This window comes from Oryzias latipes, chromosome 4 (genome assembly GCF_002234675.1).
Source record: "Oryzias latipes chromosome 4, ASM223467v1".
NCBI classification, from domain to species: domain Eukaryota; kingdom Metazoa; phylum Chordata; class Actinopteri; order Beloniformes; family Adrianichthyidae; genus Oryzias; species Oryzias latipes.
Genome location: NC_019862.2, coordinates 3,605,966 through 3,619,815, shown reverse-complemented (window position 1 = coordinate 3,619,815; position 13,850 = coordinate 3,605,966). Strand labels below are relative to the sequence as shown.

The following is a 13,850-nucleotide window of genomic DNA, read 5'->3' as shown; positions in this document are numbered from 1 at the left end:
CAAAAGGAAGAAACTGATTGGCTATTCCAGTCACGCACACAGCATTCTTCTCCTCAGCCTGTGACAGTACATTTCCTTCCCCCTTCATGCTGTCTGCCTCTTCTTTTTATTTTCCAGCCCTCTCTCCCTCCTCCCATCCTTTCTCTTCTGAACTCAGAAGCTCCTGATGAAGTCCAAAAAACTTTTAAATATGACTAAAACCTTTGGTGTTTCTTGTTTCTACTAGGGCTGCCTCATCTGCATTTACTGCATCTTTTTCTTTTCCCCCTTCCTCCTTTTCACTTCTCACACACCTCTACCTGTTTTTCCGGCCCTTCGCTCTGCTGTATGTATTGGTATCATTAACACCCTTACTATGATGGATGGCGCCTGGAGGCTGGACCCTGACGGGGTGGGACTCTGCCTGAGCACACCATGATTACATCCATCACTAACACAGCCACAAGCATGGATGTCTACACACATGTCCTCATACACCTGCACACACGTTCACACCAGTGTTCATTTACAGCTGAGGCTAAACAAGTGATGCAATTTAGATGACCGTTTAGGCAAAACATTTGCTTTTGGAATTTTCGTTCTCCTTCCTTTACTTGTTTCTTCTTCCTCACAGACACGCCAACATTTGTGCTCAGACACACGCAGTGTTTTCAGGCTTTTAAGAGGTTTGTATTGACTCAGTGCTCCACAGGGAAGTGAATGTCAATAGCCTTTCTACTCTCATTTCGGACAGACCGGCAGCCCGATAGACCATTGGGTGCTAAAAGGGTTTATTTCAAGACCTTGCAGAATCGTCGAGCTCTAAACACACACAAAAAGTTTTGCACTTGGAATGTGGTCACGTGTTTTTGTTTGATGACCTGCTTGAAGCAGCTACTGCATTTTTGACAGTGTGGACCCCCGTTCCACATCATCACCTTGTTCTGTTTAGTGCTTTTCTAGCTTGGGTTGTTTTTTCTTCACCTACTGTCTTGGGACGGCTAGCTAAGACAAACCCAGGAACAGGATGACTCTGACCAATTTTCCAGTAGATTTAATAACAAATCCAAGACACGTGGTTCAAATACATTAGAAACACCAAAGGACAGCGATTTAAATAATGACAACAAAGGGGATAACTCAAAGCAGCTGCAACCCTCTCCAGGAGAACCTGGGGGGGGGGGGGGGGGGGGGGGGGGGGGGGGGGGGGGGCAGAAGAAGTCCCAGCTAAGAGACAGAAGAAAAGAAAAAAGAAAAACCCAGAAACCAAAGCACAAGAGGCAAACCATAACACTGATGAAGCAGGGGGGATACTGGGGGGATAACATGACAACACCCTCTTTCTTTTTTTTATTCTAAGGCAATCAGTAAGGTTGGCTGCCCACACAACTGCTTCTACAATCATAAAAGTTAGCTTGGACTTAGCAAAACAACATCTTCAAACACACATTGAAGGTGCAAAAGACAGGTAACATTTACCCACAATGCACGTTTACCAAGGAGCCAAAAGCAATATATCATGAGAAAAGGAAATGGCACAAGGACTTTGCTAATTGCAGTCATTGGAATGATGTCTCCAATCCACCGTAGAATGTTACAAAAACAGCAGGTTCTGTAACCCTTCTGCTATCCTAGGCACTTTAACATTGGGAGTTGGGTCATCTAGACCCACTAGACAGTGCTCTGAACCTTTTTTCTTCAATGATTTGTGATCTTCACTGGTGTCCATGGATTACATGAAATCTTTCTACCTTTATCCACCTTTGTCATGGTAGGGAGAACACGTCACTGTAAGGGTGGAGTCATCTAAGATAGCACAAGGGTTAAGAGGGACCAGGCTACAGACAAAGCGATGGCGCCTGCCATCATCGGTCTGAAGCAGAAATTGGTATTCTGAACTAATGTACTAGGCTACCTTAAAATATGTTAGAATATACCTATAGCGGAAGTCCAGGGGGGATCGGCTGACATAATCTGTAAAAGCCCAAACACAAAAATGCATCAGAAATGTATTTTTTGCTTGGACTCAACTGACATATATCCTATATGCGTATTTGCCTCACAAATACACATTGTATTTATCATTCATCTAGTGCTGGAGCGTAAAATTGTTCAACTGGAAGCCCCCATGAAAATAACTACAACGGGTTTTTATTGGTTTCCAGGGGGATTGAAGAAACAGTGTCACAGGCTTTGGCAGGTCTTCTAGTTTGTACTGTTAGACATGAAAATCCATCAGCATTTTGCTTACGTTGCCATTTCACTTCAGTGGAAGCAACCACAAATCACTGAATAATTCCCCGGGGGGTGGGGCTTGGGGGGGTGGGTTCCTCCATTCAATCAGTGTTGGAATGAAGGACAAAATGCTACAGCAAAATGGCTCTGTAGAAGCCATCCGAGATGTCAGAGACAAAGAGAACAACACAGAGGAGCTAAGAATACCTGTGTATCAGTCACTTGTAAAACGTATAATGCAAAGTCAACTCTTTTTTTTTAGCTTTTAAGTGTCTTATAGTTACTTTCTCACAAAAAACAAACCCAAAGTGGTATTTTTTGATTATTCCCTTACACCCTGCTCAATGAGCACCAGCCCCTTCCAATCCACGAAAACGAGCGTGTCCTCACATTGTGACATCACAAAGGGAAGAACAACTAATCCCAGAAAGAGTCTGGGCTGCCCCCCCCCCCCCCCCCGCTAACACACACACACTTTCTCCACAGACCTAGCGGTGATCGACTAAAGACTTTTCTTTGTTATGCACTATATGCACATCAATATTTACAAAAGTTCTCATGTTGTTTGTTTTCGTGAGAAAAACACAGATATACTGCGGACGGCTCTAGGTTAATGTCATGAAATGGGCGGCAGATAAAGGCGCTGCCTCAGAGATACAGTCCTCTAACTCTAGGGTAGGAAAATTTGCTGCAAAAATAGTTAGTATTTAAAAAAATTATATTTTTTAGTGTTCCAAAGGTAATATATGATCATATATACGGATATAGTTTACTCTGACAGGTTTTAAAATGCAGGATATAGGCCCTTGTTAATGAAGGAGGTACATGTTGTGGGATTAAAGGAAACAGTTGGAGACAAGACTGACTGAGAGACATTGAGGTGAAATCAGAGTGGAGTTTATTTAAAAAGAAAAGAAAAAAGCATAAACATAATCTCTCAGCCAGCACTGGGTTTCCTCTCTGAATGAAAAAGACAGAAATACATGCATTCTTGAATAGGTCCAATTTACATGTTTGCACATTACCATGGCAGGAAAAACACTTGTGCGCACACATACACAAGACAAGGAAATGGAAAGCGAGATTTGTTTTCATCTCTTTCTTCATAAAACATGGGAAAGAGGGGAACTCCCCAATGATACACTGAAGCTTTGATATCCACGGTCTGTAAATAGGTTAGGTGAGGAGGATGTGTGTGCATGATACATTTTGCTGTGCACACGTGTCTGTCAACTTGTGGGTTAACCTACTTCTGGGATGAGGTTGTGGTTGTGTCTGCATGTGTGCGTGTGTTTTCACAGATTTCTGCTTCAGTCTGGCAGTGAGCTTGTGCACTGCCCAGAGACGTTGTGTAGCGCCTCTTTCCATGGTCCTCCTTACGTTCAAACTGGTGGCCTTACTTACTTAACTATGTATACTAAGTGTTTGATTTTTGTGTCTACTTTAGAGTGATTTAGCTACACGAAAGAAGCAAAAAATAAGGAAAGATAAAAAAATAATTAAAATAAAATAAAATAATCAGAGATTCTGAAAAACCATGGTATGGATTACATGGAGAATTTTCTATAGATTACTGGATGGATTACACGATGAAGCTAATTTTATAGAACATATCTTGAAGACTATTCTCTCATATTTAATGATAAACATGGACAGCTTGAAATAGTTCACAAATTTGAGGTTATTTTCTTTTCAGACATAAATGCTTTTAACATGTCCTGGCCTTCATTGGACAGAAGCTGGGAAGGCTCCAACTATGCAAATTAGTTATTATAGTAATTAAATTATACTGGAACTTGAAGTTAAAATAGTTTTTATGGCTTTCATTTCAGTAGAAAATGTAGAAATGTTGTATAATATACCGTTTAGTCAATTGTTGGTGGTTTTCATTTGAACCTATCGGATAACATAAAGCTGTATTGAATTGAAGGGGTTGAAACTGCTTTGGGTTTACTGGTTTGTGGATGGTCGTGGAGAGGAACAGCTGGTTCAAGGTGCATCTTAAGAGGAGTGCGGACGTCACATGCAGTTCAACTGAGGCTTGTTGAAAATATAGCATACGATACATTACATAAATACTTTGCAAAGGATATGTGAGGTTAATGTAAGTTGCATGCATGTATGACGTACGAGTGATGCTGTCGTGCCCCCTAACACCACTGTCTAGTCCAGTGTTTTTCAACCAGTGTGCCGCGGCACACTAGTGTGCCGTGGGAGATGGTCAAGTGTGCCGTGGAAAATTGCCCTCATTAACTGATCTAAAAACATTTCCCATCTCCAGGAAATCAGCTCTTTGTTCATCCAAACAGGTCCTGATAAAACACTGAGTAGTTAGGAATATAAACGATCATAAAATACTTTTTTCGTTGTGTTTATTTGATTCTATTAAAGACATTTTGATAAGAATGACGGTAACGCGAAATAGCTGCAGCTATAACTGTGTAAGGAAAAGTCCCGCAGCTTTTACTGTCTCCACGACTCCACCAATCATTCTTGAAGGCTTAATCACATGTCATCAGTCTGACCAATCAGAAGTGGTTAAAGTCTCCACTTCCTTGTTCCAATTTAGCTCATAACTCAGTCAGTTCCGACAAAAACACCAGCTAAAGCTCGTCTTTAGCGGTGTAAATTTCCACAGAATCCGGTATCAGACCGTGGAACAAGTGAACAAAACCATGAAGCTCAGAGACGCGAGTCTTTCTGCCGTTTTCTCGCAGTTTTCACACTACATCTCCCATGATGCATTGGCTTAAAGGGACAGCGTCTTGAAAACACAACGAACATACAGTTTGTATGTAACTTAACTTTTATTACATCTTTTAGAAAAACATCTGCAACTTCCTGCTTTTTCTGCCACAATTATCACAAAAATGCACGTCAGATTGCCGGGGGGGGCTGTAGATCAAAACAGACTATGAGTTTCTGCTTTTTTTTTTTTTTTTGGGATGCTGGTGTGCCGCGGGATTTTTGTCAAGGTTAAAGTGTGCCGTGGTTCAAAAAAGGTTGAAAAACACTGGTCTAGTCATTAGTAAGGTGCGAGTATTGGCCCCTTACTGACCATGTACTAATGCTGCTGTGAGCTGAGGATTCCACGATCATCTACTGCAATAAAAACCCACCCACTGTCATTTGAGTGACAATTTTGATCTTATATGTAAAAATAGAAGATGACGTTCATACTGGTCATAAAAATTCACCTCCACTGCAGTTGTCACAGATGTTTGATCTGATCCCGTAGGTGTTGCAGCCTTTGTGTGAGCATCTTTGTATCCATTGTAAATTTGGTCTACTTTACATTGAAATGAATAGAGATTGACTTGGTTGCAGAGCAAGATAAATTTTGATTATTTAAATTGATCTGACCCCAGTTATATCCCTATACGAGCCTCAAGTAACAAATTATAGGAATGCAGTTATCTCAAGATGGAAAAATTGGATTTATTGTCTGATGCAACCGTCCTCTGTTGTGGTTTGCCAGGCTGCCATTAAGAAACCAAACATTCAGCTGAGTTTCCTTAAATTTGACTGATATCAGCTTTAGCTTTAACAGAGACATTAAAAGTCTTCATGACTTCAAGAAATGTTTTAGGAAGATTTATTTTCTGCAAATTACTGAAGTCGTCCTTTGCTCTTTTTGAAACAACCTAGAATTTACTTTGTCAAAACAAAATAAAAGAAGCGTAAACTTGGCCCATGACAGGACAAAGTGGAACACAGGCGCCCACCTACCACCAGAGGCAAGGTGGGGTTCAGTGTCTTCCCCAAGGATGCATTGACTCATGGGTGGGAATCGAACCTGCAATATTACGATCATGGGTCGACTGCCCTACCGCTGCACCACGGCCGCCCCATCTCTTTTGTAATTTTTTTCTCTGCTTTTTTTCAACAATGATTTTCATACATTAATTTGTTAAAAGCATAGAAAGAAAGCAAAACTCCTGAAACTTACGTTGGGACAGTGAAAAAACGAATAAAAGCCAAATGACTGTAATGAATATACTATTGGTCACCTCAATTTCGGAACAGCAGTAAGCAGCAGAGATTTTTGTTTGACTCTGACCTCCAACTTCTTCTAGCGGCTGGTTGTAAAATCTCCCTCCTTCCAGTTTTACACACTTACTAAAGAGGAAGACGGTGTCTGTTATCTCTTTCACCAACAATCACGTCACGTCCTCTAATCTTAGTTGATCTTTTACTCTCCCTTCCCCTGTCCTGTTTCTCTCTTCACTCTGCTTTGTCTTTTGACTGCTGGAGGTCAGTGGATACATTTATCTACCAGAGCTTACATTGTGGTAGGTTTTAGATTTTTGTTTAATTGCTTTCTGTTCCTTTTCTGGGAGGAACAGACAACTATTGACATTTTTCAACTTGTGCTGGATCAGTTGACATTTAAAGGTACATTTAACCCTTCAGAGTTTTTAAATTGAGGTTTGATCATCCGTGAGTCCGTCTGTTGTGCAGTTAAACAAAAAAACGTTTAAACATCTGATCCATGTCAGAAAGTAATGTGTTTTAACCTTTTGGACAAGGCATCAGGGTTATTCATCTACGAGTATGACTCAAGGAAAGAAAATGCTGCTGATAAGACGCCAGGACACAAAGGTGATAGAGGCAGGGTGTGGCTTACATGCTGGGAAAGAGCGAGAGAACATTGTTTAGTCTCCTATGTTTCATCATTGAGATGGCAGGAGAGCTGAATAATTGGAGGCTCTAATCAAACTTGGAGCCTGCATGATGGACAGTCTGCAATTTGCCAAGAAGTGTTGATGGTTTGGAGAACTGCAATCCAGACAGAGAGCCAGTCCCATCTCTTCTTATTCTCTGCCTTTAAATCCTTCTTTTGTCTGACAGGCTTTTCCGTAGCTGCAGATGATTTGTGGGCACTAAGCTTCTGTTGGCAGCTCTTTCCTTATAGACTCACACATATAGCATACTGTATCAAAGGTGCACACACACACATGCAAATTGTCACATCACCCACTTGTACTTGCTGGCAGCACACTAGTTGAGAACGTCCAATTTATGGCTCGTTCCTCTCTCCTCAAGTAGTGCAGCGGTCTAAATCCAGACTCTAAGCTGTGTTCACATCCTGCTAGGCTGCTGCTTTTAGCTCACGAGCCCATTTCAGGTCAAACCACCACTACTGTGCTCACCATGTTTTTTTTTTTGCTGGGACTCTTTCCTTCATTTTACTCATGCATATATAGTGATTTGTTCTGCAGAGGCTCAGCATAGACGCCTTTTCTGACAAATTAGCCTGTTCCCTCCTCCAGAGAGGAAGGCTTTCGATGTTGTCTCCAGAGAAACAGCCGCATGTGTGGAAGGACGGGGAACAACACCGCTCCTCAATTCAGCAGAGGTTTTAATGCCATGACTAAACAGACCAAAACCTAGAAAAGGGTCAAAGACGCTCTGACACAGAAAACAGAGAAGCCACACCTTATAGAGGAGCCTAATGAGAATAGAAATCAGCTGTAACTCTCACAGGAGACCTCAGGGAAGGGGAGGAGAAATCACAGCTTGTCAGATTAATCAAACATTTAATGACAAAAACAGCCCCCAAACATGGACTTTATAGCTCTGTTTACCCTTTACTTGCCTGCTCAGATAAATGTTAGAGCACAATTTGAAAAAATGCAAGTGGATGTGGAGTTGAGGAGAGAAAAGCAGAAAGGCTCAAACGGATACCCAGAATTCTAAGATCCTGTTTACAGTTGTTAGCTACGTTTTCACCGTAGGGCTGGAGATAAGAAAACACACACACTTGAGGGGAATCATGGAAAGATCCGCTACACAACGTCTCACTGCAGCAAAAATCAATGGGGGGTTTGACAGAAAAGAGTGGTGCAGCGGTCGACATCTGATCAAAAGATTGCAGGTTCATTTCCCGCCTTGCCCTCATATATATCGAAGTGTCTTTGGGCAAGACACTGAACCTCCTCCTGATGGTTATAGGTTGGTGACAGAGTTTGGCAGTGGAGTGTGTGAATGAGTGTGTGAATGAGTGTGTGAATGGGTGAACGGGACTGAGACTATAAAGCGCTTTGGGCCTTCTAAGAAGGTAGAAGAACGCTATGTGAGGGTTAATGGCCGGCGAAGTTTGCATTGTCACTTTTTGTCACTTTCGTGTAAGCCTGAACCGTCCGACAGGAAGTGCGTTAAAAAGGGATAATGCATACTTTGAAGGCCATTAACCCGCTTATACCATGGTCACTTACAAAATAAATAAATAATAACCAGTTTTTAGTCCTTAATTCTTGTTTTTTTCGGATTTGGATCGCTTTTTTCACAAAAAGCGTACTATTTGTTACTGGTGTGGCGCCTTGTCATGGTAACGTGAGGAGGCGCCGCACCAGATTCTGCGATGTAGAGCGATATATATATGCTGATCATCCCGATGGGTTAAATAAAGCATCAGTTCAGAGAGAAAGTTCACCTCTTTCCTCTTGTTTTTGTCAAGATGATAAAGCTAAAGTTTGTTTTAAAGAAGCTGGCACAGTGATACAGAACATTTAAGCTAGCTGACCGGAACTTCTTTTTTAGGCGTACAGTTATTACTGTGTGTTATCACTTTTTAATGCACACCCAGCAGCCAATCAGAATCAAGTATTCTCCCGGACCATGGAATAAATAAGTATACACCATTTACCACAAACAGGCATGCAGACACACTCAGAATCTCATCCCAGAAATAGGTTAACCCACAAGATACGATACAGTTATTCAACAGACAAAGTTGAGCCAAGTGACAGGATCATGAAAACAGGTCATGCTTTAAAAAAGTGAACCAAGTCTTTTTAAATAATTTTCCACCCTTATATTTTTACCCATGGGAAGCCATTTTTACCCTTTACAGCCCCTTTTTCTCTGTGAATCAAAGATACAACTCTAGAAAATTCAAACAATGGACTGTAATGCTTGTACTCGTGATTTAGCAGTCTGTTTTTCTTCACTTCTCTTTCTTCATTTTGTTTTTCTTTGTGTCTTTATGCAATTGGAATTTTGAATGAAAGTGAATTATTAAAGGTATGAAATTCTGGAACTCCGTCTGTGTCGTTTTTCTCATTTTAGCTGGAAGTGTTGAGGGAATTTCGTTTGCTCTCTCTATTTTACATACACGTGAGTCTTCGGTAGTTTAGCTCCGCCATATTTCCTTTTTAATAAACGGCTCGAGATTCAGCATGAAAGCTTTTCCTGCAGCAGAGAAGCCGATTCGGAGTACAGAGCAGGAGCAGAGAGTGGCAGACACGGACCTTCTCATTGTTGCAGCTAAAGCCGCTCAACTCCATCCTGTCAATTCTTCTTTTACTTCTCCTGTTTTTTTTTCCTTTCTCCCTTTTACCCTTTTGCTCATTATCTTACTCCCCCACGCTATGTTCTCTCACCCCTCACTTTCTTTGCACTCTGTTCATTTCTTTTCCCTGTAACCCCTCTTTCTTCATGCTCCCTCTCTCTCCATCCATTTGGTGGAACAGTGCAGCTGATAATGCCTGTAATTGGAGTGACTCACACTTTTCCAGTGTGTTTGGACCAGATAAAGAATATTGTCAGCATTTTGCCGACATGGCCTCTGCTGGCACCATTAAATGGACTCTGTTCTGTTCTGTTCTGTCTGCAGCAAATTAAAAACCTCTCAATTCATCTGTTCTCGCCCGAGGCTTACAGGGGCCTCCTATTCAAGCTGATGCACCATGGAAGGGGGGGGGGGTGGGGGCAGATAATGCCAAAGAATTCCCTTTTCCCCAAGAAACACCGGTCTTTGGTTTGGCACAAGGAGAGGTCAAGTCAGATTAGATCAGAGGGTATTCAGATGTAACCCTTGTGCTATCCTAGGCACTTTAACATTGGGAGTTGGGTCATCTAGACCCACTAGACAGTGCTCTGAACCTTTTTTCTTCAATGATTTGTGATCTTCACTGGTGTCCATGGATTACATGAAATTTTTCCACCTTTATCCACCTTTGTCATGGTAGGGAGAACACGTCAATGGAAGGGTGGGGTCATCTAAGATAACACAAGGGTTAATACGTAGCGTGTCACCTTAGCGACGTCTCATCCCCACTGTCTTTATTCACTGAAAGGTTTACATAGGATCATTGAAGCGAAGTGTTTTAGCTACTGGGTTATGCTACTTCTATTCAGTCATCACTTCAGCACCAGCAAAGAATCACAGTGATCCTTCACGCACTAGATCAGACTTAGCGAATTGTGCTTCTGTGCTCACTGAGGACTGGATGCAGCTCGGATAAGTTGTGAGTTTTCACCAACTTTACTGCGCATTAAAGTTGTAAATTTACACTGCAGAACTGTCCTATCAGCTGCAATATATGCAATGAAGAATACTTTACTGGTTTCTAAAGAAAGTGGAAGCTTATGTACATCAAAATTTTTGGGTTCTGTTTTTTTTGTGTTTTTATACTCCTTTTTGAGAGCTGCTGTCCGATTGGTTAATGGTAAATGGCGTATACTTATATGGCGCTTTTCTACCTACAAGGCCAAAGCGCTTTACAGTCACAGTCCCATTCACACACACATTCACACACTGGTCAGTGGGGCTGACTGGAGACGTGGGTCGCTCTTTAGTGACCGTTTCTGCTAAGCCACATTATTGAAAGGGAGTGTAGTGTGGGTCTCTCTCCAGCTGGTTACCATGGGCAACATCCACTTAAGGCGGATCAGAAACAAGCTCATTGTCATTCTCCTGCCTGCTTAGAACCCTTCCAAGGTACCTCCTCTGAAAAGTAAGCACGGCCAAACTAAAGCAAACCTGTGTCTCCCTGTGTGTCTCCTGCAGATCTCTGCTGGTGTGTGTGGGATGTTGTCTCGGGGCTAAAGCCCGTCACTCTCCCATGAGCCTGTGTGCCCACGCACACACACCCGGCGCCTCGACGCACACACACGGTGCCCACGCGCCTGCAGCCTGCAAAGACGAAGCGAACTGGCCTCTTGGAAGCCCGGCAGATCCCAGCCGAGCCAAGCGGAGCGGAGTCTAGCCCACTTGGAGTCTGAGGATGTCAACAGAGACAGAGCTACAGCCAGCGGTCAGGCCCAGCAGCATCCGACGGGACTCCAAGAGGAAAGGTAGGCACAGCCGGAAAGTCTGAGACTAAAAAGTTACTGTGAACAACACAAATGGAATCTGCTTTATTATTATTGAATTAGGACAGAAATAGTGTTGAACACTTCCTTTAAGATAAGTTTATCTTTTAAAATGACTTTACCTAAAGGGTTCAGACGTTGTTAGAGAATGGCCTGACACCATCAACGTTCCTATATCCTGTAATGAAGATCCAACACAGTTTAGCTTGTAGAAATGTCTCCTCTAGTTCCCGTAGAACAGAAACAATTCTTTCCCTTTGCTTTTAAGTCTCGTATCTTGTATCGCAGGGCTGCTCATTCCTGGTCCTGGAGATCTACCACCCCGCCTGTTGTCCAGCTCCAGCTAGCTAATGATTACCTGGATCAGGTGTGTTCATTTAATCAGAATGTGGAGACATCTGATTGAGCTAATCAACAGCTAACAGGACTTGGAGATCTGGAAAACAGTCAGGGGGGTAGATCTCCAGGACCAGGGATGAGCAGCCCTGCTATCGTATCTTGTATCTTGTTGGGTTGACCTGTTTTAAGTCTCACGGTTTTGGGTTAGACACCATAAAGCAGGTCTGCTATTGTACAGCTGCAGAAGCAGCTATCAGACAGGTGCTAAGACTGTTTAACTTGGGAAAGACCAAGCAGATCCAGGTGTGAAAACCATCAGAGGCAGGTAGCTGGCAGGTGTTGGGGTTATGCACCTGGCTGACAGCCATCACCCTGCTGCTCGGTGCCACCTGCCAGGGCCTGAGAGCGATGCGCAACATTCCCTGAATAAGCATCTGATTGATGTTGTACAAACTCTGGACACCATCAGGGATGACATCTAATGGATGGAAGCAGAATGAAACTCATTCAGCTGCACATACACCTCGTTACACACGGTTATTGCCGACACTGCAAACAAGAAAGAGCTCTGGAGAGTGAGGGAAACCGGAATCCCTCTAATGTCCCACATAGAAACACCATTGTTCTGCTGCAGTGGAGATCATGTTCATAATTTAGACTGCTCTCTATGTTTGGAGGATGCACATGCACGTATCCAGATGCACACACACATATGGATACACAAACAGACAGTCACGCACACTATAGTGAGGTTGAAGCCCACAAGAGGGTGTGAGACAGAAGATGAATGGTCAAACTTAAGCGTTAAGACTTAAGAGTTCATTTTCTGACACACACACAGGCACACACACACACACACACATGTACAAGCATGTTTTAACAGCACATTAATGTATTTCCTTTTGTACAAGCAGAACCCATTTTGTTCGTCGAGTTTCACTCATGCATGATGTCTTCTTTCCTGTGATTTGGGTCATTCTTCCCTCAGTCTTGCAACTCCACACAAACACACACACGTACACACACACACACACACACACACACACCCACACACACACACACACTCATAATCCCAGTGAGTTGGGTGATGAAAGCCAAAGGCAATCAAAAACCACACACAACCAGTGAATGTGTGCTGGGAACCAGGGAAAATTTGTATATTAGCTTCATCTGTTAAACATCCGATCTGTTTTTGTGCACCGTGTCTGTCTAGTCAACCCTCTCCTCCATGTCTCAGGAGTAGCTGAATTTAAAAAAAGGATATGGTGTAAGTAGCTGTCGGTATGAATAGTTACTTCTCTGTTGCGGAACTCCCTGCAGGATGCTTCTCCTCTCATGCTCTCCATCCTCCTTTTCCCCACCGCTCAGAATCTTCCATGACCTTGTCCTGGATAAGTAAGACGCACAGCACAGGCTGATCATGAAGGAAGAGAGCCAGTGAGAAAGACTAATGAGTCAATGTGAATGAGAGCTATTTAATCTCAGCTCTTTGTTCCAAGTCCTGCCAAGAAGAATGTGATGGAGCAGCCAGACTGCTACGTGTCAGACATTAATCCTGGAGTTACAGATTGCTTTTTCCACGGGTTCTGATTTCTGCTCACATGTGTCTTCTCTATACATGCAATTACCTTTCATTTACTATCAGAATTCCCTTTTTCTCTGTGTTGTTTTTTTTCTAGCAGACAAAATTGAATTACTTAAGCACTAGCTTGAGAGAACCCCCTTAGCTGTAGCACTTACATGTTCTCATCTAACTTCAGCTTCTTGTAACATTTGTTTGTATTGCAGGTCAGACTTGATGTCTGATGCAGAACAGTCTTAACTTATCCCATAAAACAAATCTTTTATCTTTCCATCTCCTCTGCTTTTAACCCAGAGCTGTTCATTTCCCTCCCTGAGTCCTTCACAAGAAAAGAGTAGCAAACTCCAACAAAATGTTCACAGCGAATGTTTGTTAGTTAATGAAATCGTTAGTTTAAAAAAAGATATTTTACGCTCTCCGTTAAAATATAGCATGGAGCCGACGAGCTGCCAGTTAGACTCTTTCATGTGTCAAATTAGAACTGAAAGCTGATTTGAGATTTATGAAGAGCCTACAGAGTTTCTCTTCCACTTATAACATTTTACATGTCAGCACCCAGTTTAATAATGAAGAATGATCGGCCATGGAGACTTTTTTTGGTTGTTTTCCTAATCTC

General features: G+C 42.4%; 1 protein-coding gene across 13 annotated transcripts in view; it reads left to right on the top strand.

Annotated features, from left to right (window-relative positions):
- Positions 1-13,850, top strand: part of dab1 (DAB1, reelin adaptor protein) — a 93,779-nt gene that overhangs the window by 30,245 nt on the left and 49,684 nt on the right. For 12 of the 13 annotated variants that reach the window (XM_023954000.1, XM_023953996.1, XM_023953998.1 and 9 more), the window contains exon 2: positions 11,009-11,295. In XM_023954000.1, the coding sequence (XP_023809768.1) occupies positions 11,226-11,295 (70 nt within the window). In that variant the 5' untranslated portion in view covers positions 11,009-11,225. Of the gene's footprint in view, positions 1-6,408; positions 6,507-11,008; positions 11,296-13,850 lie in introns of those variants that run through there. The other variant, XM_023953988.1, reaches the window with a different exon arrangement.